Here is a 24,256-nt window from a genome sequence, read left to right as displayed (position 1 = left end):
AATCAGAAGCTGTCGGAATATTGCTTTCTTGTCGTTTCTAAAGAATCCACTTTGAAAACTCGTTGGAAGCTTACGATTCTGTTTTGGAAGCTTGTGTTTCCGTTTTAAAAATTAAATACTTAAAATAAATAAATAACGTACTTTTTGTTTGATAATAATTTTTTATACATAAACCTAAACAAACTTTGCAACCACCCAAAAACAAGGCGGTTTCGTTTGCAAACGAGATTGTTGGATTTTTTTTGTAATTTTTAACTAAAAGTTGTAATAGTATTCATATTTATAATTCTCGGAATTTATGAAAATAGAAAATATTTTGTTTTGAAATGATTTTATATTTTATGTTATTTTCTATAATAGTTTATTTACTAATTCAACCGCTTGTTGCTAATCATAACTATTATTTAAATTCTCACTTTAATTCAGCCATGTTTTCTAATCGTTTTCTCTACAACTGCTAAAACACAATTAACCGCCTCCTTTAAATGATGTTACCAATTGAAACCGTTTATTATTTGTAACAGAAACTTTTACATTATTGTTTATAGCAAAAACATCATCGAAATTACTTGTGAGATGGCTTGCTTAGAAATCGTATACTTAACATTTTGATTTTCTTTGGTTTTGAACATAGGCAATCTGTAAAACCAAGCACCTCCTAATCTTCTATGCTTCAAATGTCTCAATATCATGTTAGTTATGGTTCCTAGAATGCTATTGCATCTATCTTTACCCTAGCTAGCTTGCCAATGTGTGGAATATAAAAAATAGTCTCTTTTTTCTTCTTTCTAATCTGGCCTTCTTCCTCCAGCTGGCTTATGTAAGCTCCTAATGTCAACACAAACTATACATGTCAAACACAAACGAACTAACAATATTATATAATTTCTCAAAATGTAGTATAGATTATACAATAAAGAAAAAAAGAAACAAAGCCCTCGTTATCCTTTTAAATCCTTAACCACAAATTAAGAATCATCTCCAATTATAGTATATTATTAATTGAATCCACCTAATCTCTCCATTCACCAGTTTAGTCTTTAGATACTTTTTTAATTGCGGAAGAGAATCTCAAAATTAAAATAGAAACCTTTCTAGTCCAATAATTAAAATGGATTCCAGTGAGGATCAACCATAAAATAAGCAGTTACATGGTTTAGAGACTTTAGAATGATATACTAACATGTATAATAAAACTGTTACAATTTTAATAGTATAGTAGTAACACAGTTGTTAAATCCAAACAAGTACGTGTCAATTAATGCGCACATTCGCTATTAGGAAAACAGAAGGTTTGTCTACCCCCACTAAACACAATTCAATTAAAAATCTCAAAATAACCTAGCGGGACACAAAATTAAGTCAATCAACAAAAAGTCATACTAACGAACGGTCAAGATCGTAAGAATGGGTTTACTTACTATGGAACCGCGTTGTAGAGGAACATAACTGAAGGCGAAGAATCCTCAATTTATGCTACTGTCACTGAACAATTTTTTTTCCCTTTCAGCTCGGAGCAAAATCTTGAAAGAATAAAAAAGCAAAAAAGAGAGAGAGAAATTGAAAGAAAAGGAAAAAAAAAAGATCTTCTCTTGTTTCGGCTAGGGTTTCCGTCTTTGTTTCTTTCGTCGATACACTCAAAGGTGATGATGATTCTAGGGTTTTCTTTTTGTTTGATTCTACTGTAGGGTTTATGTTTTGGGTTTCTTAGGAATGTGGCTTCTTTAATCTCTGGGTTTGTACCTTTTTGTGCTGTTTCTGTGTGTTTTTTATTTCAAAAACCTAACTTTGGGAGTTTTTTTTACAAACCCACTAAAAAAGTTGGGTTTTTTTTTACTCTCAGAGGTTGAATGCTTCGCATGCAGTGTTCTTATGGGGGTTTTCGTTGAATTTAGAGTTTAAGTCTCAAAAAGTTTGGGTTTTTCTTGCATATACCGCTTATTCTCTTTGATTTTGTGGCCTTTTTTTGTTCTAAAGTTGAGATTTTTTGTTCTAAAGTTCGGATTTTTCTTGCATATACTGCTTCCTCTCTTTGATTTTGTGGGTTTTTTTTTTGTTCTAAAGTTGAGATTTTTGTTCTAAAGGTGAGATTTTTGTTGAGGTTTTGTTTCAAAGATGTCACCTTTTGGGGGTTTTGTTATGAATAAAGCTATGAACTTTCACATGGCTGACGCTTATTTGTTTCAGTATGTAGGATAAAAGCTGACGTTTTTCGTGTTAGACATGTTTGCTTACACTTGCATGTGTCTTTTACATCCGACAACAAAAATTGGGGCTTTTTTGGTTTTAGTCAAAGACTTTCCTTCTCTTTGGGTTTTTTATAGACGAAAGTTGCAAACTTTCACAAATGTAGCCACTTTTGCATGTGTGTTTGTTTGGTTTTTTGACAAGAGAAGCTTGTGTGTTGAAATTTTTGCTTGGATTGTGTATTTTATTCATAAATGTTGTGAGATCTAAACCTTTTCTTTTGTGTTGTTTCTTTGTTCAGGAGATGGATTCAACAAATGGTAACGGAGCTGATCTTGAATCAGCAAATGGAGCTAACGGGAGTGGGGTTACTGATGCATTACCCCCTCCGCCACCAGTTATACCTCCAAATGTGGAACCAGTTCGTGTTAAAACCGAACTTGCTGAGAAGAAGAACTTGCGAGTACCTATGGCTCGTAAAGGCATTGGAACAAGGGGCCAAAAGATTCCATTGTTGACTAACCATTTCAGAGTCGACGTTGCTAATCTTCAGGGCCATTTCTTCCACTACAGTGTAAGTTTTGAAACTGTCAAGTACATTTTTAGTTAATGGGATTATTTAGCGTAAACATAAATAAGGGCAAAATAACAAGTAAATTGAACCTATTAAACTAGAAGGATAGATTGATTTCCATCACTACAGTGAGTATGTTCTTCATTACTGTTATGTTTGCTTATTCTGTTACTTGGTTCTAAATGATGTCAGACTAATGGGATTATTTGTGGGTTTGTACAGGTGGCTCTTTTCTATGATGATGGTCGTCCTGTTGAAGCAAAGGGTGTTGGAAGAAAAATCCTTGACAAGGTGCATGAGACGTACCATTCCGATCTAGATGGTAAAGAGTTTGCTTATGACGGTGAGAAGACGCTGTTTACATATGGAGCTTTGCCTAGTAACAAGATGGATTTCTCTGTGGTCCTTGAGGAAGTATCTGTTGCAAGGTACAACATCATCTGACTATAGTTATCACATTGGTTATGTGCTTTAGTTTTGGTTCTTATTGAGGATTTTATGAGCAGGACTAACGGAAATGGAAGCCCCAATGGGAATGAAAGTCCTAGTGATGGTGATAGGAAAAGACTGCGTAGGCCTAACCGGTCCAAAAACTTCAAAGTGGAAATCAGCTATGCGGCCAAAATTCCTCTACAAGCTCTTGCTAATGCAATGCGTGGACAAGAGTCAGAGAACTCCCAGGAGGCAATACGGGTTCTTGATATCATATTGAGGCAACATGCTGCTAGACAGTAAGTGACAAGTGTTTAGATTCTTTTTAATTTCATATATTTTTTTGTCTTTCTAATAAGTAATAACTTTGGTATAATCTGCAGAGGTTGCTTGCTTGTTCGACAGTCCTTTTTTCACAATGATCCAAATAACTGTGAACAAGTTGGTGGTAACATCTTAGGATGTAGGGGATTTCACTCCAGCTTCAGAACAACGCAGAGTGGCATGTCACTCAACATGGGTACGTAATTTCACTTGTACTTGATGTTGGTGTTTGATTCTGTCTTTTGTAGCAATGATTTAGTGTCTAATAGTTTATGTTTTGTTTTTATGCCAGATGTTACAACCACCATGATTATCAAGCCTGGCCCAGTGGTGGATTTCCTAATTGCTAACCAAAATGCGAGGGATCCATATTCGATTGACTGGTCTAAGGTAACTGACTTGTTATAATATGTGGCAACTTCATGGTCGAAACATATGTGGCAACTTCATGGTCGAAACATATGTGGCAACTTCATGGTCGAAACATATTCCTACCTTTTTGCTTAGCTTGAAACATTTTAACATGTTTTCAACAGGCTAAAAGAACGCTTAAGAATTTAAGGATTAAGGTCAGCCCCTCAAACCAAGAATTCAGGATCACCGGCTTGAGTGAAAAAAATTGCAGTGAACAGATGTAAGATATTCACTAATTTGACTTTGTAGTGAGATGCATTTGTTTCTGTTTTACATTCTGACATTGAGATCCCTTTAAAAGATAAATGGTTCTCTGAAGTTTGCTAGTTTACATTATCTAGGTTTGAACTAAAGAAACGGAACCCAAATGAAAATGGGGAGTTCGAGACTACCGAAGTGACAGTTGCTGACTACTTCCGCGACACAAGGCATATTGATTTGCAATATTCTGCGGATCTGCCGTGCATCAATGTTGGGAAGCCAAAGCGACCGACTTACATTCCTCTTGAGGTTTGCCACTTTTACTTATCAACCTTCTCATGGTATTAATTGTTTTTGGAATTCATGCTAACGTATGTTATATGGTGGAATTTTTGCAGCTCTGCGCCTTGATTCCACTTCAGAGGTACACAAAAGCACTCAACACATTTCAAAGATCTGCCCTTGTTGAGAAGTCCAGACAGAAACCCCAAGAGAGGATGGCCGTTCTGTCCAAAGTAAAGTATCCTGACTGCTTCATATCTGTTCTGTTTTGTCAGTGAATTGGAACTTATATACTTTTGGTTTCATGATTTCAGGCTCTGAAAGTTAGCAACTATGATGCTGAACCTCTTCTGCGTTCCTGTGGCATTTCGATCAGCTCCAACTTTACTCAGGTGGAGGGTCGTGTTCTTCCAGCTCCCAAGGTATGGTACAATTGATTACTGTTGAGTTGATAAATTGTTATCAATCTTTTTCATACAGTTAATTTTCTCTACTTTTCTTGGACTGACAGCTGAAAATGGGATGTGGATCTGAAACCTTTCCCAGGAATGGGCGGTGGAATTTTAATAACAAGGTGCTGTTTCTCTCTGCCTTTCTTTGTGTGTTTTTACCTGTTCAGATAGTCTGATTACCTTTGTTGTGCAGCAATTTGTAGAGCCCACCAAAATTGAACGATGGGTTGTTGTCAATTTCTCTGCACGCTGTAATGTACGTCAAGTTGTTGACGATCTGATCAAAATTGGAGGATCAAAAGGCATTGTAAGTAGTAATTTCTCTTCTGTTTTATGTATTCTTGATCATCATCAACATTCAACATTATCGATGCTAACTGCTTCTTTTTGTATTTTGTCTCAGGATATTGCTCATCCCTTTCAAGTCTTTGAGGAGGGTAATCAATTTCGCCGTGCTCCTCCTCTTAATCGTGTTGAGAACATGTTTAAGGACATCCAGTCTAAACTCCCTGGTGTCCCACAATTCATACTATGTGTGCTCCCCGAGAAAAAGAACTGTGATCTCTATGGTTAGTAGCGCTTTAATCCAGTCTTTAAATATCTTTTTTGTTTTTTATAATGTAAGTTTCCTTGGATAAAAACTTTGAATTCCTCATCAGGCCCATGGAAGAAGAAAAACTTAACTGAGTTTGGCATTGTTACTCAATGCATGGCTCCCACACGGCAACCTAATGATCAGTATCTTACAAATTTACTTTTGAAGATTAACGCAAAGGTAATATGTCTCTTTTTGTTTTTTCTCTTTTCGAAATGGTTTATTTGCTTCTTGTGTGCAATCTCTGATAACATATAACTACAGCTTGGAGGCCTAAACTCAATGTTAAGCGTAGAGCGAACACCTGCGTTCACTGTGATTTCCAAGGTTCCAACCATTATCCTTGGGATGGATGTTTCACATGGATCTCCTGGACAGTCTGATGTCCCGTCCATTGCTGCTGTAATATGTTTACTCTCAACTGTGTTTTATATATCGTTTGCTTTTGTATTCGCCTATCTTTTCAAGACTGATCTATAGTTCTCTTTTGTAATGGTTTACTTAGGTGGTGAGTTCGAGGGAGTGGCCACTAGTCTCGAAGTATAGAGCATCTGTTCGGACTCAGCCTTCTAAGGCTGAGATGATTGAGTCCCTTGTCAAGATTAACGGAACTGCAGACGATGGCATTATCAAGTGCGCACTTATACTGATGTGGCTTATGTTGAGTCTTGCATGAATTCTTATTCAAGTATTTATGTAACTTTGTTTGTTGATTGCAGGGAGTTGTTGGTAGATTTCTACACCAGCTCGAATAAGAGAAAGCCAGAGCATATCATAATATTCAGGTAATTTCTTTGTTACATTTGAGCTTTTGTCTCTTCATTTTCCCGTTCTTTATTTTCTCAGAGCGGTTCTTTTAATGCTTCTAGGGATGGTGTGAGTGAATCGCAGTTCAATCAGGTTCTCAATATCGAACTTGATCAGATCATTCAGGTAGTTGAAATAGTCAAAAGATTAAATTTTCTTACTGTAATTTTCTTGTACTCTTTTAGTACTTAATTGCATTTCGGTTGGTACTTCATTGCATCTCTCTTTCCTCAGGCTTGCAAGTTCCTGGATGAGAATTGGAACCCTAAATTCCTCTTGTTGGTGGCTCAAAAGAATCATCATACCAAATTCTTCCAGTCTTCGAGCCCTGATAATGTCCCCCCAGGTGATTGATAAATCTTTCATTATAACCTCTTTTGTGGACTCATTGATGATCTCAATCTCATCGTGGTTTTGGTTATTCCGCAGGAACAATCATTGACAACAAAATATGCCATCCAAAGAACAATGATTTCTACCTCTGTGCGCACGCTGGAATGATTGTAAGTATCATATAAATCAACTCTTAAAACTTCATTTGTTGATTGCTACTAGTGTTAATCGATTTAACACTCTTTATGTTTTTAATTAGGGAACTACTCGTCCAACGCACTACCATGTCCTGTATGATGAGATTGGGTTTTCACCTGATGAACTTCAGGAACTTGTCCACTCGCTCTCCTATGTGTATGTAGTCTCACTCGATCTTCATTACTTAATTTGTGGTAACTTTGATAGTAATAATCACAAAAATGATCTGATTTCTTTCTTTGGCAAAATTCCAGGTACCAAAGAAGCACCTCTGCCATTTCTGTTGGTAAATTACCTACCATATACAACTTGTTTCTTTTGTTCGTTGCTATAATGTCTCCATTTGTTCTTTGAAAAACTGACATTTTACATTTTTGTGCAGTTGCTCCGATCTGCTATGCTCACTTGGCAGCTGCTCAGCTTGGGACGTTCATGAAGTTTGAAGATCAGTCTGAGACATCATCAAGCCATGGTGGCATCACAGCTCCAGGACCAATTTCTGTTGCACAGCTCCCAAAACTCAAAGACAATGTTGCCAACTCCATGTTCTTCTGTTAAATGACCAGGCCTACTTGGCTCAGTAATTAAGTAGTAGTTAATCGACTTTTATCTTAGGACCTCTCGGTTTAAGCGTTAAAGGCATCAAACGCTAAGGCTTGGTATGTTTTTTGTTACTATTATCGCCAGCCTTTTTTGCCTGCTGGGTTTAAATGTTTTTACCCCTTTTAACTATTCGGTGGTTGTCTGAAAAAAAAACTTAATTGTAGTGAATATCTAAGTTCAGGAAGTGACCCTTTTGTCTAGATAGCTCTTGCGTTCAAAACAAACGACATAACCTAGTTAAAAGCAAAGCCTTTTGTAGTGATCATACATTAAAATGAAACCCAAAGGTCCAAAACAAACAACAAAGCCTACTCAAAGCTTAGAGTTGACAAGTTTTTGTAGTGAATCTTAGATATATGAAATGGACCCTTTTGTGTTACTAGTTCCAAACGAACAAACAAATGATACCAAGTATATAACGTTGCTGCTTATTGAAGTGAAAACTTTCTTAAGTTTGAGAAAGTGACACTTTTGTTTCAATTGTTCATACACATTAAACCAAACTCAGGAAAGAAACGACATATGCATAGTCAAAGTATTAAAGCTTTAAAGACGAAAGTGAGAATGGCTGCGGTGAAAGCGTGTAAAGGTATGAGAGTAAAGGCGGTTGAGGTGGGAGTGAGAGGAGCTGATGGTGGTGGTTGAGGGAGGACGTTGATGGCAAGTTTCATACCTTTAAGGCAATAACCTCTACCACAAATGAAGTAGTATGGCTTTGGTTCTAGGAGTTGAAAGACATCTCTTCCTCCACGGGTAATATTGAATATGAAATCTTTGTCTGACGCATTGCTCGTAGTTACTCTTGTTTACTTGGAGAATGCTATGACGCGTTCGATTGAACCCGAAATCTAACAGTTTTAGGAAAACATGTTTTAGTTGAAAGGGATAAACAATAAACAAGAAAGTGGCAAAGAAAGAATAAAGAAAGAAATTTTACTGACAAAGCCAATCGCCGGAGTAGAAACGTTGGTGGTTGGCCCAATCAGAGTAGTTAACGTCGGAGTTCCAACTGTATCTTCCACCGCCTACTCTGTGAAGACTTGATTCCACTTCTACTATGATTAATATCACCACTGTTACATATATTAATGCCCATAATTGTTTCCCCATCTTCTTTTTTTTGTTGTTATTCACTCTATTGTTTATATTGTTTTCTTGAAGATATATTTATAGCGGCTGAGCATAAAATTTTGCATGAATCGTAATGCTTCAACTTCATTGTATATGCATGATATTTTTTCGAACCACTTTTTTGCTTCTTATTTTTCTATCTTTCTATAACGCTTATTTATTTTTATTTTTTTAATCCTCTAACTTACTGGCCCGTTTAAAGAAACTATTCCATTTTGTCCCTCAAGATTGGAGCTTTGTCTGATAATGAACTATGTGGAATGATAAATATTGTAGAGAAAGGAAAGGATTACTTGCATAGAAGGAAAATTATCAAAAAGCAATGGATTCTATTCCTATCTTTGGATATTAATGCCATGTTAAATTAAATATACCGCTAGATGTATTTTATGTGTTAAGAAGGGAATTTACTAATTAAATATGTATATTGAACAAAATGTAGTTGTGAAGTGTTTTGCATGAACTCTAAAGCTTCACTTCATGTATATATGCATGATGAACCTTTTTCACACATCTCTTTTTCCTTTTTTTTTGTGTCTTCTTATCCATATGATTTCTATTTTGTCCTAGATAAATGGAGTAAAAATATTATTGAGAAAGGGACTGATTAGTTGCATTATACAGTATTTGACGAAAGTACTTACTTAGCAACCGATTTAATATACACGATGGAAAAACATATCTTTGCGATTTTGGTGGTGCCATGTTAAATTCAAATTGGTAGAAGTGTTTAATGTTTTTTTAAAAAAAATTGATTACTAAGAAGTAACACAAATTAAGTGTTTCAATACAGTTAGTATTGTATTCGTAATCAAATTAAAGTTAACTTGATTAAATAATCCTAAGATATATCATGCAGACTTTGCATTGATTGATTTGATAATGCAAACAAAAATGTTCATGCAAAGTGAAAAGACACGGATGAGAGAGTCAACGAGAGGAATGACCAATGAGATTGAGGAAACTTAAGGGACGAACCACAAATCTCTTGGCATAGTATTTTTGAAAACATTGATAGACAAAGAGAGAACCCCAAGAGTTATAAAACAAGCGTTAGAAGTGGTGGACCAAACTCTCCAAGATCGCCTACGTGCTCTCTATTCCCTCATGCTTGCGAGGTACTCATTGCCCAAGCTCAAGCTCGCTCGGAGAACTATACTACAATTACTTTGGATATGCCCTGTTTCTATCTTGTTATTTTGCCTTACTATCAAGGGGATATATTGTCGTCTCGTATAGGAGGGGAACCCCATATTACTATATATATATATATATATATATATATATATAATATAGCTTAGGATACTTCCTAAAAATGTATTTTGTATTCATTTAGTTATATTTATCATCTCACAAAAGTTAGATCATATATATATATGCCCACATTGTGATGGATAGGAAATACCTAAATCAAGAAATTAGGATAGTTATACCGCCCAAGTATCAATTAACAACAGTTATCTCCTAAAAAAAAACAAACTGATTTTGTTTTGAAATCATAACAAATGTAGTAAATATTTAATATATTCAAATTAGAGATTACATTTAAAATCCTTTTTATAGATGTGTGAGGTACAAATCTCTTATTTTTTACACACAAAAGCACAAGCGTATAATAATAATAATAATACATAATGAGAAGAAATGGACGGAGCTCAGAGAATACAGCACTGGCTTTTCCGGCGACCGTTCTTTTCTTTGGAGTCAGCAGAATTGCCACTACGCTTTGTTGTCATAACCCTCTTCCCTCTTCTCCTAATTAAAATTAGAACACACATTTTAAAGAAAATAATTAGGTATTAAGAGATATTCAATAATATTTAAATAATCAGAAAAGGAAGAAAATAAATGTTTCAGTCATGATTAAAGGTTTAAAGATTCTCATTTCATCTATCTGGCCTTTTGCTGCTTACCATCCATCTTTGATTTTATTCCCCTAAACATATCTACCTTTATAATTATACAATAACGTCCAACTACTATTTTTTCTATTCGGATAAAATGCTAAAATCGATTGAATCAAGAAAAAGAAAAAGAAAAAGTCATTTATAAACCTGAAAATTGAAGCTGGAAATTTGAAAGAAAAAAATGAAATGGAAGTTCTGTTTTTTTTTTTTACCCCTTTTCTTGTTTTTCTAATTTTTTTCAATCGGTAAACTTATTCTGTGTCTAACATTTTATTTATGTTCTTTAAACATATATGTGAACCCGTATAGTATAAAAAACTGATATGAATTTGACTTGGTGCCAACATTCACTATAAAAAATTAGTTTTTAAACAAAGATATTAATATAATGTAAATTCCAACCACCTAAACTTTTGAAACTATCATTTTAGAATTTACCGATTGAAAGAATATATAATTCGTTTAATCCGACATTTTTCACAAATTTAACCACACACAATAAGTTTTGACCAAAAAAATAAAAAGTAAATCATATCAAGAGATAGCTTTCCAAATGACCATCACAAACAATGGTACTTCACAAAAAAAAAAAACAGAAATTACATTTTTAAATCTTTTCCAAACAAATAAATAAGCCAAAAGTCACGAAACAGTTCATAACATGAAATAGTGAAACGAATGCAAAATAATGAACAGTCAAATTCAAAAGAAAGCCAAAAAAAAAAAACAAAAAAGAAGAAAAAATCAGATAGAGAGAGAATTATAGATAAGTAGTCCTCACTTTGCCATCATAACTTTGACAAACTCTTCATAATTGATCTGACCATCTCCATCAACATCAGCTTCTTTGATCATCTCATCGACTTCCTCATCAGTAAGCTTCTCACCAAGGTTAGTCATAACATGTCTCAACTCAGCAGCGGAGATGAAACCGTTCTGGTCCTTATCGAAAACCCTGAAAGCTTCTTTGAGCTCTTCCTCAGAGTCAGTGTCTTTCATCTTCCTAGCCATAAGGTTGAGAAACTCAGGGAAGTCTATGGTTCCGTTACCATCAGCATCAACTTCGTTAATCATATCTTGTAGCTCTGCTTCTGTTGGGTTTTGTCCTAGTGATCTCATCACTGTCCCTAGCTCTTTCGTCGTGATACAACCTAATCAAACACACACACACACACACGTTTCTCTCAAATCAGGCTTACTAATTTAAACACAAAACAAATCTTCAAATTACACTGTAACTAATAATAATGACTGAACCAATTAATCACCAAAATCTTCAAATTTATTACTCAATTAGCGCCTCTAAACATCGGTTGATTCTAAAGATTTGAGTCAATTCTCATTACTATATGAAGCAGCAAAATCTGGAAAACTAAAACTCGATTCAGTATGAGATTATTATCATCGAGATAGATCCAATTGCAATTGTAAATTCAAAACACCGAAGCCAAATCGAAGCATTATGTGACATCCACAGAGTCTAATGATGAAACAACGAAAAAGTATCAAATTCGTTAAGCCCATGACTAAGTAAATTCAAAACACCATTATCCAAAAGAGGAAAGATCTGAGAGAGAGAGAGAGAGAGAGAGAGAGAGAGAGAGAGAGAAGGAACCATCTCCGTCTTTGTCGAATAGGCTAAAAGCTTCCTTGAACTCAGAGATCTGATCATCGGTGAGCTGATCTGCCATTTTTTGTTCTCTTGTTTAAGGCCAACGATGAGAAAAATGAGAGAGACGAAGGAAGCAAACGTTGGGGCGTGTGTGTTGTTGTAATTAGAGAGATGAAGGAGAGGTGTTGTGTGAATTATAAAGCTGATGAAAAAGGAAAGAGAAAAGCCCATTAAGCCCAATTAGAGCAATTTCGAATCTGATTCTTTTTGTTATATTCTTCCACTGGGCCTTTATATGCTTTTTTTTTTGTCATCCACCTTTGTTTAAGATACAAGTGATGTATTTATTCCAATGTACGAAAAAAATAAAGTATGATGGTGTAGTATGTATTGTTGTTTTGCCGACAAAACATTCGTATTATCCACAACGAAATAGAAGTAAAGCAGGATCTGCGATCACTGTTTAGTAATATAAAAAAATGTATATTAGTGAATTTTAATCTTCGGTTTGAATTTTTGAACCATTTGTATATGTTTGTGAAATAAAATTTAGTAATAATTTGTTAAACTAAAATCAAACCTTAATTAAATACACTAATTATGTTTCTTTTTATTTAGAAATATAAAGTCAAAAACTAAAATAAAACTAAACGTAGATACCAAATATTTGACCCCATAAAGTAAAATAAATATGAAAATATGTTTTGAATGCGGATGAGATCGTTACCGAGGGTTAGAACGGTGCTAAATGTGGAGTTAGAAACTATCTTAGAGAGATTTCTTAGTCTCAAGATTCAACTATCTAAAGGTAATTTTTGAATATGGTTAACACCAGCACCATTTGTCAACAATTTAATGAAAACAATGATATCTCATTTCAAGTACTAGGATATCCAACATTTGGAGAATGTTAAATTCAATTTATTTATAGAGAACGCAACGAAGTGGTAGAATAATAAGATAATATCTTCCATTTCTAAATTATGATCATAAGTTGTGTTATGTAGTATCAAATTGGGTAAAAGTTTATATGGATTTAGAAAATATGTACTAGGTAAATCGGTTAATAAAAAGTAACATATGTTTATTCAAAAAATTTAAAGCAACGAATCCGGTGTCTACACATAATTTTTAACGAAATGATCATTTATGCTACATAAACTTGATGTAGTTAAAGAATTCACTCAAACGAAATGCAAAGTGTTATGCTTTCAAAACTTTATTTGTTATAGTATTATTTGCACGGCAAAACAAATCACATCGATAATATCAGAAGCTTTGCACTTAGTGCAACCTAATATGTGATATTTAGTTATATTAGTTGTTCATGTAAATATACAGTCGACTGCATAAACGTTAATGATGCTAGTTCTAAACAAAAGATTCATTTTCTTACGTCCAAAAAAGATATACATACACTTTAATAAACTAAAATGTAAAAGTATGGATTTCATGACAGTCAATACTCGAATCTTTTATAGCAACGAATCTTTGTGTGAATTTTTAGTAGATATATTTACTTAAAAGTTTGTGTTTACTTGAGGAATAGAAAATAAATCAATCGATATTTGTAGATTTGTTTGCACTGAAACTGTCGTTGAAGAGTTTTTAAATGGACGGATGTTTTTCATTAAAATAAGTAAAGCCCATGGTACTCTTAAAAAAAAGTTTACTGGGCCAAATCATAAATATAAGTAAAGCCTGTTAGTAAGCTGAATCGACCCGCCCGAGTATCCGACCCGAGTCGTTAAAATATCCAAAAAGCCCAGAATCGGAGCTCCAAAAGCTTCGGGTTCGCTGGCTTGAGAACAAAGAAAACCCCATTCTCCGATCTCTGCTTAAAATCACTCGAAGAAGAAGAAGAAGAAGAAGAAGAAGGAGAAATCAGAAAAGACTCAAGAGCAAAAAAAAAAAGATCGAGAAAGATGAGTAGCATTGGAACTGGATACGATCTCTCCGTCACCACTTTCTCTCCCGATGGCCGTGTTTTCCAGATCGAGTACGCCGCTAAAGCTGTTGACAACAGTGGGTTAGTTACTTCTCCATCTTCTTCTTCGATTTCTCCGTTGACTAGATCGGATTTAGCTTTTGAATTTTTTTTGGTTATGGAGAATCCCCTCCTTCACGAATTAGGGGTTTTTTTTTTCTTTCTCCGCAGGACTGTTGTTGGAATCAAATGCAAAGACGGGATTGTAATGGTTTGTTTCTTCTCTCTTTTGCTACTTTCTTCTGTGAAGCGTTATAGTGGTTTTGGTCTCTCTTGCTCGTATTTTGTAATTCAATTTCGATGATGTTTCAGTTTCCAATGAAGTATGTTGTCAGATTCTATAGCTTTAATTTTGACATAAAATCCTTGGAATTATATTGATTGAAGACGACATACTTGACAGTCCATTTGAGAATCTGTTGTTAGTTTTGGGTTTTGTAAATATTTTTTTTGATAAAAGGAATGGTCTTGCTAAGTGTTTTTATCTTTTGGGGGGTTTTTGGTTTTAGGGTGTGGAGAAACTTATTGCGTCAAAGATGATGCTACCAGGTTCAAACAGGAGAATCCATTCTGTTCATCGTCATGCTGGCATGGTATGTTTTGTTTTTCCTTTTTCTTCTATACTATAGGAAATTAGTTTCTGCTATGGACATATGTATTTATCACTGTGTTTAGTGTGTTAGTATATTGTTTTTTTTTTTTTCATTATTATGAGGAATTCTACTTCTGTTCTGTCATGTCAGGCTGTTGCTGGGCTTGCAGCTGATGGTAGGCAAATTGTTGCCCGGGCCAAATCTGAAGCAAGAAGCTATGAGAGGTATCAATGAAAACATCTTAGATTTTACTATGAAAGAACTGTTTTAATGCTATAGCTCAGCTTATCTCAAGGGGATGTTTCTCTTAGTTAAATTTCAAAATTTATGGGGATAAGATGTCAATGTGTATGTTCGCCTTTCTTCCTGCATAGCTTTGCATAACTGTGTAACCAACTCTGCTTTCACTTGTGATAATTTAGTGTTTATGGCGACGCTGTACCTGTGAAGGAACTTTCTGAGCGTGTTGCAAGTTATGTACATTTGTGTACTCTCTATTGGTGGCTCAGGTTTGTCCAGTTCATCTACTTGAATGAATTATAAGAAAATGATTTTTTTTGTGAACTCTCTATTAGTTGTCTAAGCATATTCTCCTACTTGAATGAATTATAAGAAGATGATATTTTTTTTATTTTAAGGCCTTTTGGCTGTGGAGTCATTCTTGGAGGTTATGATAGAGATGGACCTCAACTGTACATGATTGAACCATCAGGCATATCATATGTAAGTTTCTACTCGTAGATATCTGTTTTAAGTTTTAAAGTTTACGTCATTTTTATCTGTCATCATATGGATTCTTTTCCTGCAGAGATATTTTGGTGCGGCAATTGGCAAAGGAAAGCAAGCTGCCAAAACGTAAGCTACAGTGTGAATGTTTTTGGTTTTATCCCAGTATTTTCTAGGAAGGGTATATGTAGTACCACTAGGATTGATCAATTTAACTTTTCCAAAGGAAATGCTAATTAACTTTATAATTAATTAGAGGAAGTGATAATTTTAATTTGAAGGATAAGGTGAGCTTCCATGCTCGATAAAACTGATGATTCTCCATGAATGTATGAAGTATAAGAACCTTATGACAGTTGTTTCTGGATTGTATAGCTTTTGGCCGCCTTTGACCTGTGTGGAATTTGTTTCAACTAAAGGGTTATAGATATAGTTATCAAAACGGCAAGGGTATACAATTGTTCTGATGGATCAGAGGATTCCTTGCAGGGAAATTGAGAAATTGAATTTATCTGAGATGACATGCAAAGAAGGCGTTATCGAGGTGGCGAAAATGTGAGTACTGCTTTGCTTCTCTCATGTACACGTTTTCATTAGTAAACTCTTGTGGTTCTCATGTGCTTTTATTACCAGGTTCATTTTATAGCAAGATCTAATGTGACTTTTCATGTGCAGCATCTACAAGCTACACGATGAAGCCAAGGACAAGGCCTTTGAACTGGAGATGAGTTGGATATGCGAGGAGTCAAAACGAGAGCATCAGAAGGTAAAAAAAATCTTATAAATGCTTCCTTATTGATGTTTGATTTAAAGAAATGTTCATAAACCATAAAATGGACTCATCGTAGGTCCCTGATGATCTTCTGGAAGAAGCGAAGACAGCAGCTAAAATTGCGCTCGAGGAGATGGATGCTGACTAAAACTGAGGATTGTCGTGAATTTAGATCTGTCTTAATGCTGGTGTTTCGTATGTACTCTGAATTGAATTTTGTCTGGAGGGTCAGTTGTTGCAGTTTCTCATGAACCGAGTCTTTAATCTTATTGCTGTCAACAGTTGCTACGATAACTCCTTCAGTAGGTTCATTTGATAATTGTGTTCTTGAATTAACATTCATCGGAGCTGGCATCGTAGGAAGCAGGCCAGAACAAGAATAAAGGGAATCAAAGTTATGCGTGCTTCATTTAATCTGAAACAAAAGCAATGCAAAACCTGCATATCTTGCGGGAAATCATCTGAGTAGCCATAGCCCATAGTTAACTGTTGCCGCCAGCAACACAATGGAATGACCATAACACAAACTCTTAATTTTAATTTTAACCCCAATAGTAAACGACATGGTTTGCCATATAAGAGCCGAAAAACACCCGAGCAAAACGATGTTGTTTTACTCTGTCCAGTTACCATGTGATAGCCACACATTTGACTCAGCACATGAAATGGTTAATCAACACCGTTTTAAAGATACATAGAAATTGGCAATTCCAGAAGATTTATATTTGGAATTTGAATTTTTAATTGGTTCAGATTGATAAATGCATGGTAGTATATAGTAAATAGTCTATATTGATTTTAACCGTTTTTCCACCACGAAGATTTTGCTCAATTTAACTTGCCCAAAGCAAATTCTAATTAACTTCACAATGAAACTTAATAGGATCAAGTAAGTTTTCATAGTTGATGGAATTGATGATTCTGATTTAATGACTGATGGAGTAACCTGTTGGAACAGTAAGAACTTTACAACAAATGTTTCTAGATTTCATAGCTTTTGGCTGTCTTTGACCTGCGTATAATCAGAATTTGTAGACAAATGTTCCCTAAAGAACAAAGTGCTACAAAAGCAAATGCAAGAATCTATATTGCAAGATATTCATATGTATTTCATTCACAACCAGGGCCGTCTCAAAATTATGCTGGACCTTGTGCTCAAATTTTAGATAGAAATGCAAAGTAAATATGGACCCTTTTTTATAATTTTTTTTACAATTAGGACCCTTTTCTAAAGAATTTTTTAAACAAAAAAAAAGGACCATGTGCCCTTGCACCTTGAGTAAAAAAATTGTAATAGTGTATATTTGATAATTAGTGGTGTGGTACTTTTAGAACAAAACTTAGTTTAGTAATATTTTATTGTATTTCCCTTCTAATCATATACATATGCATAGATTCAAAATGAACATGTATGATTTGAACACGAATGTAATAAAAAACATCTGAATTGATTACTATCTATATATTACATAATAGAAAAGATTCCATATGTCTGTTATTCCACGTTCTCCCAAAAACTAATAATGTAATTTAGATTATACGTAAAGCATTATCAGATTGTACTCATGGATTCGTTTGACTATGTTATTAAAGTAGTAATTTGCTCATTACTGTGGTACAGAACCTCTAAATTGATTGATATAAGAAAATACGAGATCCAAAGTTTCATTGTTTGACGTACTTCCACAAAAGAAGCATTTTATTTCGGTAATAAATAAAGCAAAATCATTCATTATATATTCTTCATCAATGAATATTCACTATGTTTCATCCACCTTAAAACTTTGAGCAGCAATGGAAGCAATTGTAAGCATTGATGTTCAAAACTGCTTTATCTTGATCCTCCTATGCCTCTTCTCAATCTTCTTTTACCTTCTCTTCTTCAAGAAAATAAAGGTTGACTATAATCTGCCTCCTAGCCCTCCGTCTCTACCGATCATTGGCCATCTTCACCATCTCCTCTCTCTTCTAGCCCACAAGTCCTTCCAGAAACTCTCTTCCAAGTATGGACCTCTCCTCTATCTTCGCGTCTTTAGTGTCCCCATTGTTCTCGTCTCCTCTCCATCAATAGCCTATGAGATCTTTGGGGCACAAGATGTTAACGTTTCCACTCGCAACTTCCCTATGCACGAAGGGTCTCTCTTCTTCGGATCCTTAGGCTATGTTAACGCACCTTACGGAGAATACTGGAAGTCCATGAAGAAGCTCATCGTCACTAAGCTCCTTGGGCCTCAAGCACTCAAGAGGTCACTAAGTGTCCGTGCAGAGGAGTTAGAGCGATTTTACTTAGCCTTATTAGATAAGGCGATGAAGAAGGAGAGCGTTGAGATAGCCGAGGAAGCTATGAAGCTAATTAACAACACCATCTGCAAGATGATTATGGGGAGGAGTTGTTCGGAGGAGAACGGTGAAGCAGAGAGAGTCAGAGGCTTGGTGACCAAGTCAGATGCTTTGGCGAAGAAGCTTTTCTTGGCAGCCATCTTGCCCAAACCGCTTAAGAAGATTGGGATCTCACTGTGCAAAAAGGAGTTAATGGATGTTTCGGGCAAGTTTGACGAGGTGTTAGAGGAGATTCTTTTGGAAAACAAAGAGAAACTAGAGGAGCATCAACAAGGTAGTGGCATGATGGATGAGCTGTTGGAAGCTTATGGAGTTGAAAACGCAGAGTATAAAATCACTAGAGACCATATCAAGTCTTTCTTTGTGGTAAAATGTTCATCTGTTATGTGTACTTATGCGAACACGATTGGTTTGTCTTGACTAAGAAATATTTCCTACCGTAGGATCTTTTTATTGCAGGCACTGACACCTCCACGCACACTATACAATGGATCATGGCCGAGATCGTCAACAACTCCTACATTCTTGAGAGACTGAGAGAAGAAATTGATTCCGTTGTAGGGAAAACAAGGTTGATTCAAGAAACTGATCTACCGAACCTCCCTTATTTGCAAGCGACGGTCAAAGAAGGGCTAAGATTGCACCCACCCATCCCTCTTGTGGTAAGGACATTTCAAGAAAGGTGTAAGATTGGAGGCTTTTATGTACCGGAGAAGACAACACTTATTGTAAATGCTTATGCTATGATGAGAGATCCCGAGTACTGGGAATATCCTCAAGAATTTAAGCCTGAGAGGTTTCTAGCTTCTTCAAGATCAAGCCAAAAAGATGAGATAAGAGACGAAGTCCTTAAGTACATTCCTTTCGGGAGCGGAAGAAGAGGCTGTCCTGGAGCAAATCTTGCTTATGTCTCTGTAGGAACCGCGATTGGAGTGATGGTGCAATGCTTTGATTGGAAGATCAAAGGTGATAAGATCAACATGAATGAGTCTGCTGGAAAAATAGCCTTGACCATGGCTCATCCTCTTAAGTGCACTCTTGTTCCTCGAAACCCAACCCCAGTCCCTTTAACTTCAAGTATGCAAAGTCCCATCTCTTGACTTTCTTTTGTTGTTTATCTTAATCTCATGGTTAGACATCTTCTATGGTTTATTGTTTACATCTGGTTTGGTATGGTTCATAATTTCCTTCTTTCATTTATCTTTGTCGTAATGTAAGATAACTGAATATTTCCAAATCATATTCAAATACTAATAGACGTATTCAGTGGTCATTTTTAGGCATGCTCATTTCAGAACAACAAGCCGTATCCATCGAATTTTTTATAATTCTGTTTCAATTTAAATAGATATGATAACTCTCCGACCTTCGAAATGAACACGTCTTGTCATTTTGAAAGATAGACAAGTTTTGCAAAGTTATAAATTAATGATTTGAACTTCTTAATTTGTTCCATTTAGAAGAAAAGATTCCATCTGTCTGTATTCCACGTTCTTCCAAAATTAAATCATTTTTCTTTAGGTAATTTGTAAAGCATGATCATATATTATATTCATGGATTATCTATTTTTTTTGTTTGTATTCATGGATTCTTGATAAACGAGTTCTCTATCTTCTTTTCTTTTCACTTTGAACAACAATGGGAGTAATGAACGTTGACTATCAAAACTGTTTCATCATAATCCTCATCAGCCTCCTTTCATTCCTCTGTTGTTACTCTCTCTTCTTTAAGAAACCAAAGAATGACTTCAAATTTCCTCCGAGCCCTCCATCTCTACCAATCATTGGCCATCTTCACCTTTTCCTCTCTCTTCTAATCCACAAATCTTTACAGAAACTTTCCTCCAAGTATGGACCTCTACTTTATCTTCGTGTCTTCAATGTCCCCATAGTGCTCGTTTCTTCCGCCTCAGTAGCTTATGAGATCTTTAGATCTCAAGACGTAAACGTTTCCTCTCGCAATCTCCCTACTAACGAGGGGTCTCTCGTCTTCAGTTCCCTCGGCATCGTGACAACACCTTACGGAGATTACTTTAAGTTTATGAAGAAGCTCATCACCAGCAAGCTCCTCGGACCTCAAGCACTCGAGAGGTCACAAGGAGTCCGTGCAAAAGAGGTAGAGCGGTTTTACTCAAATCTACTCGATACGGCGATGAAGAAGGAGAGCGTTGAGATTTCTGAAGAAGCTATGAAGCTAGTCAACAATAGCATATGCCACATGATTATGGGGAGGAGTTGTTCAAGGGAGAACAGTGAAGCAGAGAGAGTCAGAGGCTTGGTGAAAAAGACAGATTCCTTGGGGAAGAAGCTTTTCTTGGCGGCCATCTTGCGCAAACCGCTTAAGAAAATTGGGATTTCACTGTTCAAAAAGGAGTTAACGGATGTTTCGAGCAAGTTTGACGAGGTGTTAGAGAAAATTCTCGTGGAAAATAAAGAGAAATTAGATCAGGAGCATCAACAAGATACTGACATGATGGATAAGCTGTTGGAAGCTTGTAGAGACGAAAACGCAGACTATAAAATCACTAGAGACCATATCAAGTCCTTGTTTGTGGTAAATGTTCTTCTCTTTTTGACAAGTTAAGCTAACACCACTGGTTTGTTTTGACTAAGAAGTGTTTGCTAATGCTGCAGGATCTTTTCGTAGCAGGCACTGACACCTCGACGCACAGTATACAATGGATCATGGCCGAGATTATCAACAATTCCTACATTCTTAAGAGATTGAGGGAAGAAATTGATTCTGTTGTAGGGAAAACAAGGTTGATTCAAGAAACTGATCTGCCGAACCTCCCTTACTTACAAGCGATCGTGAAAGAAGGGCTAAGATTGCATCCGCCAGTCCCCTTTGTTCTAAGGACGTTTGAAGAAAGGTGTATGATTGGAGAGTTTTGTATACCGGAGAAGACAACTCTTCTTGTTAATGGTTATGCCATGATGAGAGATCCTGAATACTGGGACGATCCTCAAGAGTTTAAGCCAGAGAGGTTTCTAACTTCTTCAAGATCAAGCAAAAAGGACGAGATAAGAGACGAGGTCCTAAAATTCATTCCTTTCGGGAGCGGAAGAAGAGGCTGTCCAGGAGCTAATCTAGGTTATGTCTTTGTAGGAACCGCGATCGGAGTGATGGTGCAATGCTTTGATTTGAAAATTAAAGGAGATAAAGTCAACATGAATGAGGCCGCCGGAGCAATGACATTGAGCATGGCTCATCCTCTTAAGTGCACTCTTGTTCCTCGAACCTTAATCCCTTTAACTTCAAGTATGTAGAATCCTCTTAAGTGCACTCTTGTTCCTCGAACCTTTGTATATAAAACAATCTTTCTCTTTTTTTTTTTTGGTTTTACTATAATCAAAATCTTTCTCTTGAAGCTTCTTAAGTTCTTGACTTTCTTCTGTTTTTTTATTTTGTTAAAAAGTATTCGAATTTCCCAAAATACCGGTTTCAAAGTTGGCTATTATTCAAACTTTGAAAGTTTAGATAATGAATTTAGCTATCCGAATTCATCATTTTGTCCAAAATTTCATGTCCTATTAATTGGAGTTATTCAAATAATCCGTTTCCGACCTATTTTCCGATATTCTAAATAAATATATGTCTAGTCATTTTGGAAGGGAGACTACAAAACTTTTAATTAATGAGTTGATTACTATCTATACTATTATTCAAAAGAAAAGATTCCATCTGTCTGTTATTCCACGTTCTTCTTTAAAAACAAAGACTTTAAGCATTGTCATATTATAATATATCAGTACTCTGTTTCTCGATAAACAGTACTCTGTTTCATCTCATTTCCTTTTCAGTTTGAGCAACAATGGGAGCAATAATGAGCGTTGACTTCCTAAACTGTTTCACCATAATCCTCCTTTCATTACTCTGTTGTTACTCTCTCTTCTTCAAGAAACCAAAGGTTGGCTTCAGATTGCCTCCGAGCCCTCCATCTCTACCGATCATTGGCCATCTTCACCTTTTCCTCTCTCTTCAAATCCACAAATCTTTACAGAAACTCTCCTCCAAGTATGGACCTCTGTTTTATCTCCGTGTCTTCAATGTTCCCATAGTGCTCGTTTCTTCTTCCTCAATAGCTTATGAGATCTTTAGGTCGCAAGACGTAAACGTTTCCTCTCGCAACTTCCCTATGAACGAGGGGTTTCTCATCTTCAGTTCTCTCGGCATCTTCACAGCCCCTTACGGAGATCACTGGAAGTTCATGAAGAAGCTTGTCGTCACCAAGCACTCGAAAGATCACAAGGCGTCCGTGCAAAAGAGTTAGAGAGGTTTTACTTAAACCTATTAGATAAGGCGATGCAGAAGGAGAGTGTTGACATTGTCGAGGAAGTTATGAAGCTAGTTAACAACAGCATCTGCAAGATAATTATGGGGAGAATTTGCTCAGAGGAGGACGGTGAAGCAGAGTGTATCAGAGGCTTGGTGACCAAGTCAGATGCCTTGACGAAGAAGCTTTTCTTGGCGGCCATCTTGCGCAAACCGCTTAAGAAGCTAGGGATCTCACTGTTCGAAAAGGAATTAATGGATGTTTCCCACAAGTTTGACGAGGTGTTGGAAAATATTCTTGTGGAATACGAAGAGACAGTACTAGAGGAGCATCATCAAGGTTCTGACATGATGGATGTCTTGTTGGAAGCTTGTGGAGACGAAAACGCAGAGTATAGGATCACTAGGAACCATATCAAGTCCTTGTTTGTGGTAAATGTTCCCCTCATTTGAGAACCCAAGCGAACACGTACCATTGTATTTTCCTTGACTAAGAGACGTATGCTATTGCAGGATCTTTTCATTGCAGCCACTGACTCTTCGACGTACACTATACAGTGGATCATGGGCGAGATCATGAACAACTCTTACATTCTTGAGAAATTGAGAGAAGAGATTGATTCTGTCGTAGGGAAGACAAGGTTGATTCAAGAAACGGATCTACCGAACCTCCCTTACTTGCAAGCAACCGTTAAAGAAGGGATAAGATTGCACCCTCCGGCTCCTCTTTTGGTAAGGACGTTTCAAGAAGGGTGTGAGATCGGAGGCTTTTATATACCGGAAAAGACAAAACTTATTGTTAATGGTTATGCCATAATGAGAGATCCTGCTAACTGGGAAGATCCGCTGGAGTTTAAACCAGAGAGGTTTCTTGATTCTTCAAGATCCAACCAAAAGGACGAGATAAAAGAAGAGCTCCTAAAGTTCATTTCTTTCGGTAGCGGGAGGAGAGGCTGTCCTGGAGCAAATCTAGCTTTTGTATCTGTAGGAACCGCGATTGGAGTGATGGTGCAATGCTTTGATTGGAAGATCAAAGGAGATAAGGTCAACATGGGTGAAGCTGCCGGAAAAATAACGTTGACCATGGCTCATCCTCTTAAGTGCACGCTTGTTCCTCGAAGAAACCATGTTCCCTTTAACTTCAACTGTGCAGATTCCTAGTTCTTGACTTTTTGTTGTTTTTCTTAATCTCATGGTTACACATATTATTCTCCTGTTTATTGATTACCGTTGCCGTTGGTCTTGTTTCACTTTCGCCTTTGTGTCAAACTTTAACAGTTCGTACACTTCATGCTGTGTAAACAAGAGTATCTTACTTTTGGTCATTTAAATTCTCGCATCTACAACTATCAAACCTACAATCTAAATGGTTTATATTAAAGTCCTGACTATAATTTAAACCTTTAGTTTAGCAGTTTGATATACCGGTTAAGATCTATCAATCTATGATACAATCTAAATGGTTTATATTAAAGTCCTGACTATTAATTTATCTTGACTCCAAATTTAC

At 36.1% G+C, this 24,256-nt stretch overlaps 5 protein-coding genes and 2 pseudogenes across 10 annotated transcripts; 5 read left to right on the top strand and 2 right to left on the bottom strand.

Annotated features, from left to right (window-relative positions):
- Positions 1-1,267: 1,267 nt before the first annotated feature.
- Positions 1,268-7,602, top strand: LOC147941927 (protein argonaute 4). 2 transcript variants are annotated; one of them, XM_087459901.1, is made up of 23 exons: positions 1,268-1,643; positions 2,489-2,761; positions 2,984-3,189; positions 3,268-3,492; positions 3,577-3,713; positions 3,810-3,907; positions 4,054-4,151; positions 4,273-4,441; positions 4,531-4,647; positions 4,729-4,836; positions 4,926-4,988; positions 5,060-5,173; positions 5,270-5,435; positions 5,526-5,641; positions 5,726-5,863; positions 5,967-6,094; positions 6,181-6,246; positions 6,331-6,394; positions 6,503-6,614; positions 6,698-6,771; positions 6,861-6,955; positions 7,054-7,085; positions 7,182-7,602. In XM_087459901.1, the coding sequence occupies exons 2-23, from the start codon at positions 2,492-2,494 to the stop codon at positions 7,355-7,357; spliced, it is 2,772 nt and encodes a 923-aa protein (XP_087316027.1). In that variant the 5' UTR covers positions 1,268-1,643; positions 2,489-2,491; the 3' UTR covers positions 7,358-7,602. The 2 variants fall into 2 exon arrangements, with proteins under 2 accessions (XP_087316027.1, XP_087316028.1); XM_087459902.1 differs by having other exon boundaries at positions 1,634-1,764; positions 1,822-2,761.
- A 192-nt stretch (positions 7,603-7,794) lies between these two features.
- On the bottom strand, positions 7,795-8,644 carry LOC104703519 (early nodulin-like protein 20; annotated as a pseudogene). Its single transcript, XR_015562609.1, has 2 exons — positions 8,344-8,644; positions 7,795-8,250 (listed from the first exon to the last, which is right to left on the bottom strand). The product of XR_015562609.1 is annotated as an early nodulin-like protein 20 (transcript).
- Positions 8,645-10,039: 1,395 nt separating this feature from the next.
- Positions 10,040-12,256, bottom strand: LOC104703518 (calmodulin-2). Its single transcript, XM_010419543.3, has 3 exons — positions 12,056-12,256; positions 11,222-11,591; positions 10,040-10,288 (listed from the first exon to the last, which is right to left on the bottom strand). Exons 1-3 carry the CDS (start codon positions 12,129-12,131, stop codon positions 10,189-10,191), a joined length of 546 nt encoding a protein of 181 aa, XP_010417845.2. The 5' UTR covers positions 12,132-12,256; the 3' UTR covers positions 10,040-10,188.
- A 1,520-nt stretch (positions 12,257-13,776) lies between these two features.
- Positions 13,777-16,449, top strand: LOC104703517 (proteasome subunit alpha type-3-like). The gene is made up of 10 exons (XM_087459900.1): positions 13,777-14,081; positions 14,211-14,250; positions 14,549-14,632; positions 14,783-14,856; positions 15,055-15,141; positions 15,271-15,355; positions 15,441-15,487; positions 15,848-15,913; positions 16,034-16,124; positions 16,207-16,449. The coding sequence occupies exons 1-10, from the start codon at positions 13,978-13,980 to the stop codon at positions 16,276-16,278; spliced, it is 750 nt and encodes a 249-aa protein (XP_087316026.1). The 5' UTR covers positions 13,777-13,977; the 3' UTR covers positions 16,279-16,449.
- A 1,345-nt stretch (positions 16,450-17,794) lies between these two features.
- Positions 17,795-19,743, top strand: LOC104703516 (cytochrome P450 705A5-like). The gene is made up of 2 exons (XM_010419541.3): positions 17,795-18,836; positions 18,914-19,743. The coding sequence occupies exons 1-2, from the start codon at positions 17,925-17,927 to the stop codon at positions 19,568-19,570; spliced, it is 1,569 nt and encodes a 522-aa protein (XP_010417843.1). The 5' UTR covers positions 17,795-17,924; the 3' UTR covers positions 19,571-19,743.
- Positions 19,744-20,054: 311 nt separating this feature from the next.
- On the top strand, positions 20,055-22,385 carry LOC104703513 (cytochrome P450 705A22-like). 3 transcript variants are annotated; one of them, XM_010419540.3, is made up of 3 exons: positions 20,110-21,024; positions 21,105-21,732; positions 22,275-22,385. In XM_010419540.3, the coding sequence occupies exons 1-3, from the start codon at positions 20,110-20,112 to the stop codon at positions 22,277-22,279; spliced, it is 1,548 nt and encodes a 515-aa protein (XP_010417842.2). In that variant the 3' UTR covers positions 22,280-22,385. The 3 variants fall into 3 exon arrangements, with proteins under 3 accessions (XP_019083601.2, XP_010417842.2, XP_087316002.1); XM_087459876.1 differs by lacking the exon at positions 22,275-22,385 and having other exon boundaries at positions 21,105-21,506; positions 21,580-21,844; XM_019228056.2 differs by lacking the exon at positions 22,275-22,385 and having other exon boundaries at positions 20,055-21,024; positions 21,105-21,844.
- LOC104703514 (cytochrome P450 705A22-like) lies at positions 21,598-24,071 on the top strand (annotated as a pseudogene). The gene is made up of 3 exons (XR_015562602.1): positions 21,598-21,732; positions 22,275-23,178; positions 23,260-24,071. The product of XR_015562602.1 is annotated as a cytochrome P450 705A22-like (transcript).
- The last annotated feature ends 185 nt before the right edge of the window (positions 24,072-24,256 follow it).

The sequence above is a fragment of the Camelina sativa genome, chromosome 7 (genome assembly GCF_030686135.1).
Source record: "Camelina sativa cultivar CO46 ecotype springtype chromosome 7, ASM3068613v1".
In the NCBI taxonomy this organism is placed as follows: Eukaryota; Viridiplantae; Streptophyta; class Magnoliopsida; order Brassicales; family Brassicaceae; genus Camelina; species Camelina sativa.
The sequence above is the reverse complement of the archived record's forward strand: the minus strand, read 5'-3'. Positions and strand labels throughout refer to the sequence as shown.

Excerpts from the sequence above, each read along its gene's own strand:
- LOC147941927 (XM_087459901.1), top strand. The coding sequence starts at position 2,492 with ATGGATTCAACAAATGGTAACGGAGCTGATCTTGAATCAGCAAATGGA. Across the intron at positions 2,762-2,983 it reads GCCATTTCTTCCACTACAGT|GTGGCTCTTTTCTATGATGA; the intron begins GTAAGTTTTGAA and ends GGGTTTGTACAG. Across the intron at positions 4,152-4,272 it reads AAAAATTGCAGTGAACAGAT|GTTTGAACTAAAGAAACGGA; the intron begins GTAAGATATTCA and ends TACATTATCTAG.
- LOC104703513 (XM_019228056.2), top strand. The coding sequence starts at position 20,110 with ATGGGAGTAATGAACGTTGACTATCAAAACTGTTTCATCATAATCCTC. Across the intron at positions 21,025-21,104 it reads ATATCAAGTCCTTGTTTGTG|GATCTTTTCGTAGCAGGCAC; the intron begins GTAAATGTTCTT and ends CTAATGCTGCAG.
- LOC104703516 (XM_010419541.3), top strand. The coding sequence starts at position 17,925 with ATGGAAGCAATTGTAAGCATTGATGTTCAAAACTGCTTTATCTTGATC. Across the intron at positions 18,837-18,913 it reads ATATCAAGTCTTTCTTTGTG|GATCTTTTTATTGCAGGCAC; the intron begins GTAAAATGTTCA and ends TTCCTACCGTAG.
- LOC104703518 (XM_010419543.3), bottom strand. The coding sequence starts at position 12,131 with ATGGCAGATCAGCTCACCGATGATCAGATCTCTGAGTTCAAGGAAGCT. Across the intron at positions 11,592-12,055 it reads ATTCGACAAAGACGGAGATG|GTTGTATCACGACGAAAGAG; the intron begins GTTCCTTCTCTC and ends GTGTTTGATTAG. Across the intron at positions 10,289-11,221 it reads GTCAAAGTTATGATGGCAAA|GAGAAGAGGGAAGAGGGTTA; the intron begins GTGAGGACTACT and ends AATTTTAATTAG.
- LOC104703517 (XM_087459900.1), top strand. The coding sequence starts at position 13,978 with ATGAGTAGCATTGGAACTGGATACGATCTCTCCGTCACCACTTTCTCT. Across the intron at positions 14,251-14,548 it reads GCAAAGACGGGATTGTAATG|GGTGTGGAGAAACTTATTGC; the intron begins GTTTGTTTCTTC and ends TTTTGGTTTTAG. Across the intron at positions 16,125-16,206 it reads CAAAACGAGAGCATCAGAAG|GTCCCTGATGATCTTCTGGA; the intron begins GTAAAAAAAATC and ends GACTCATCGTAG.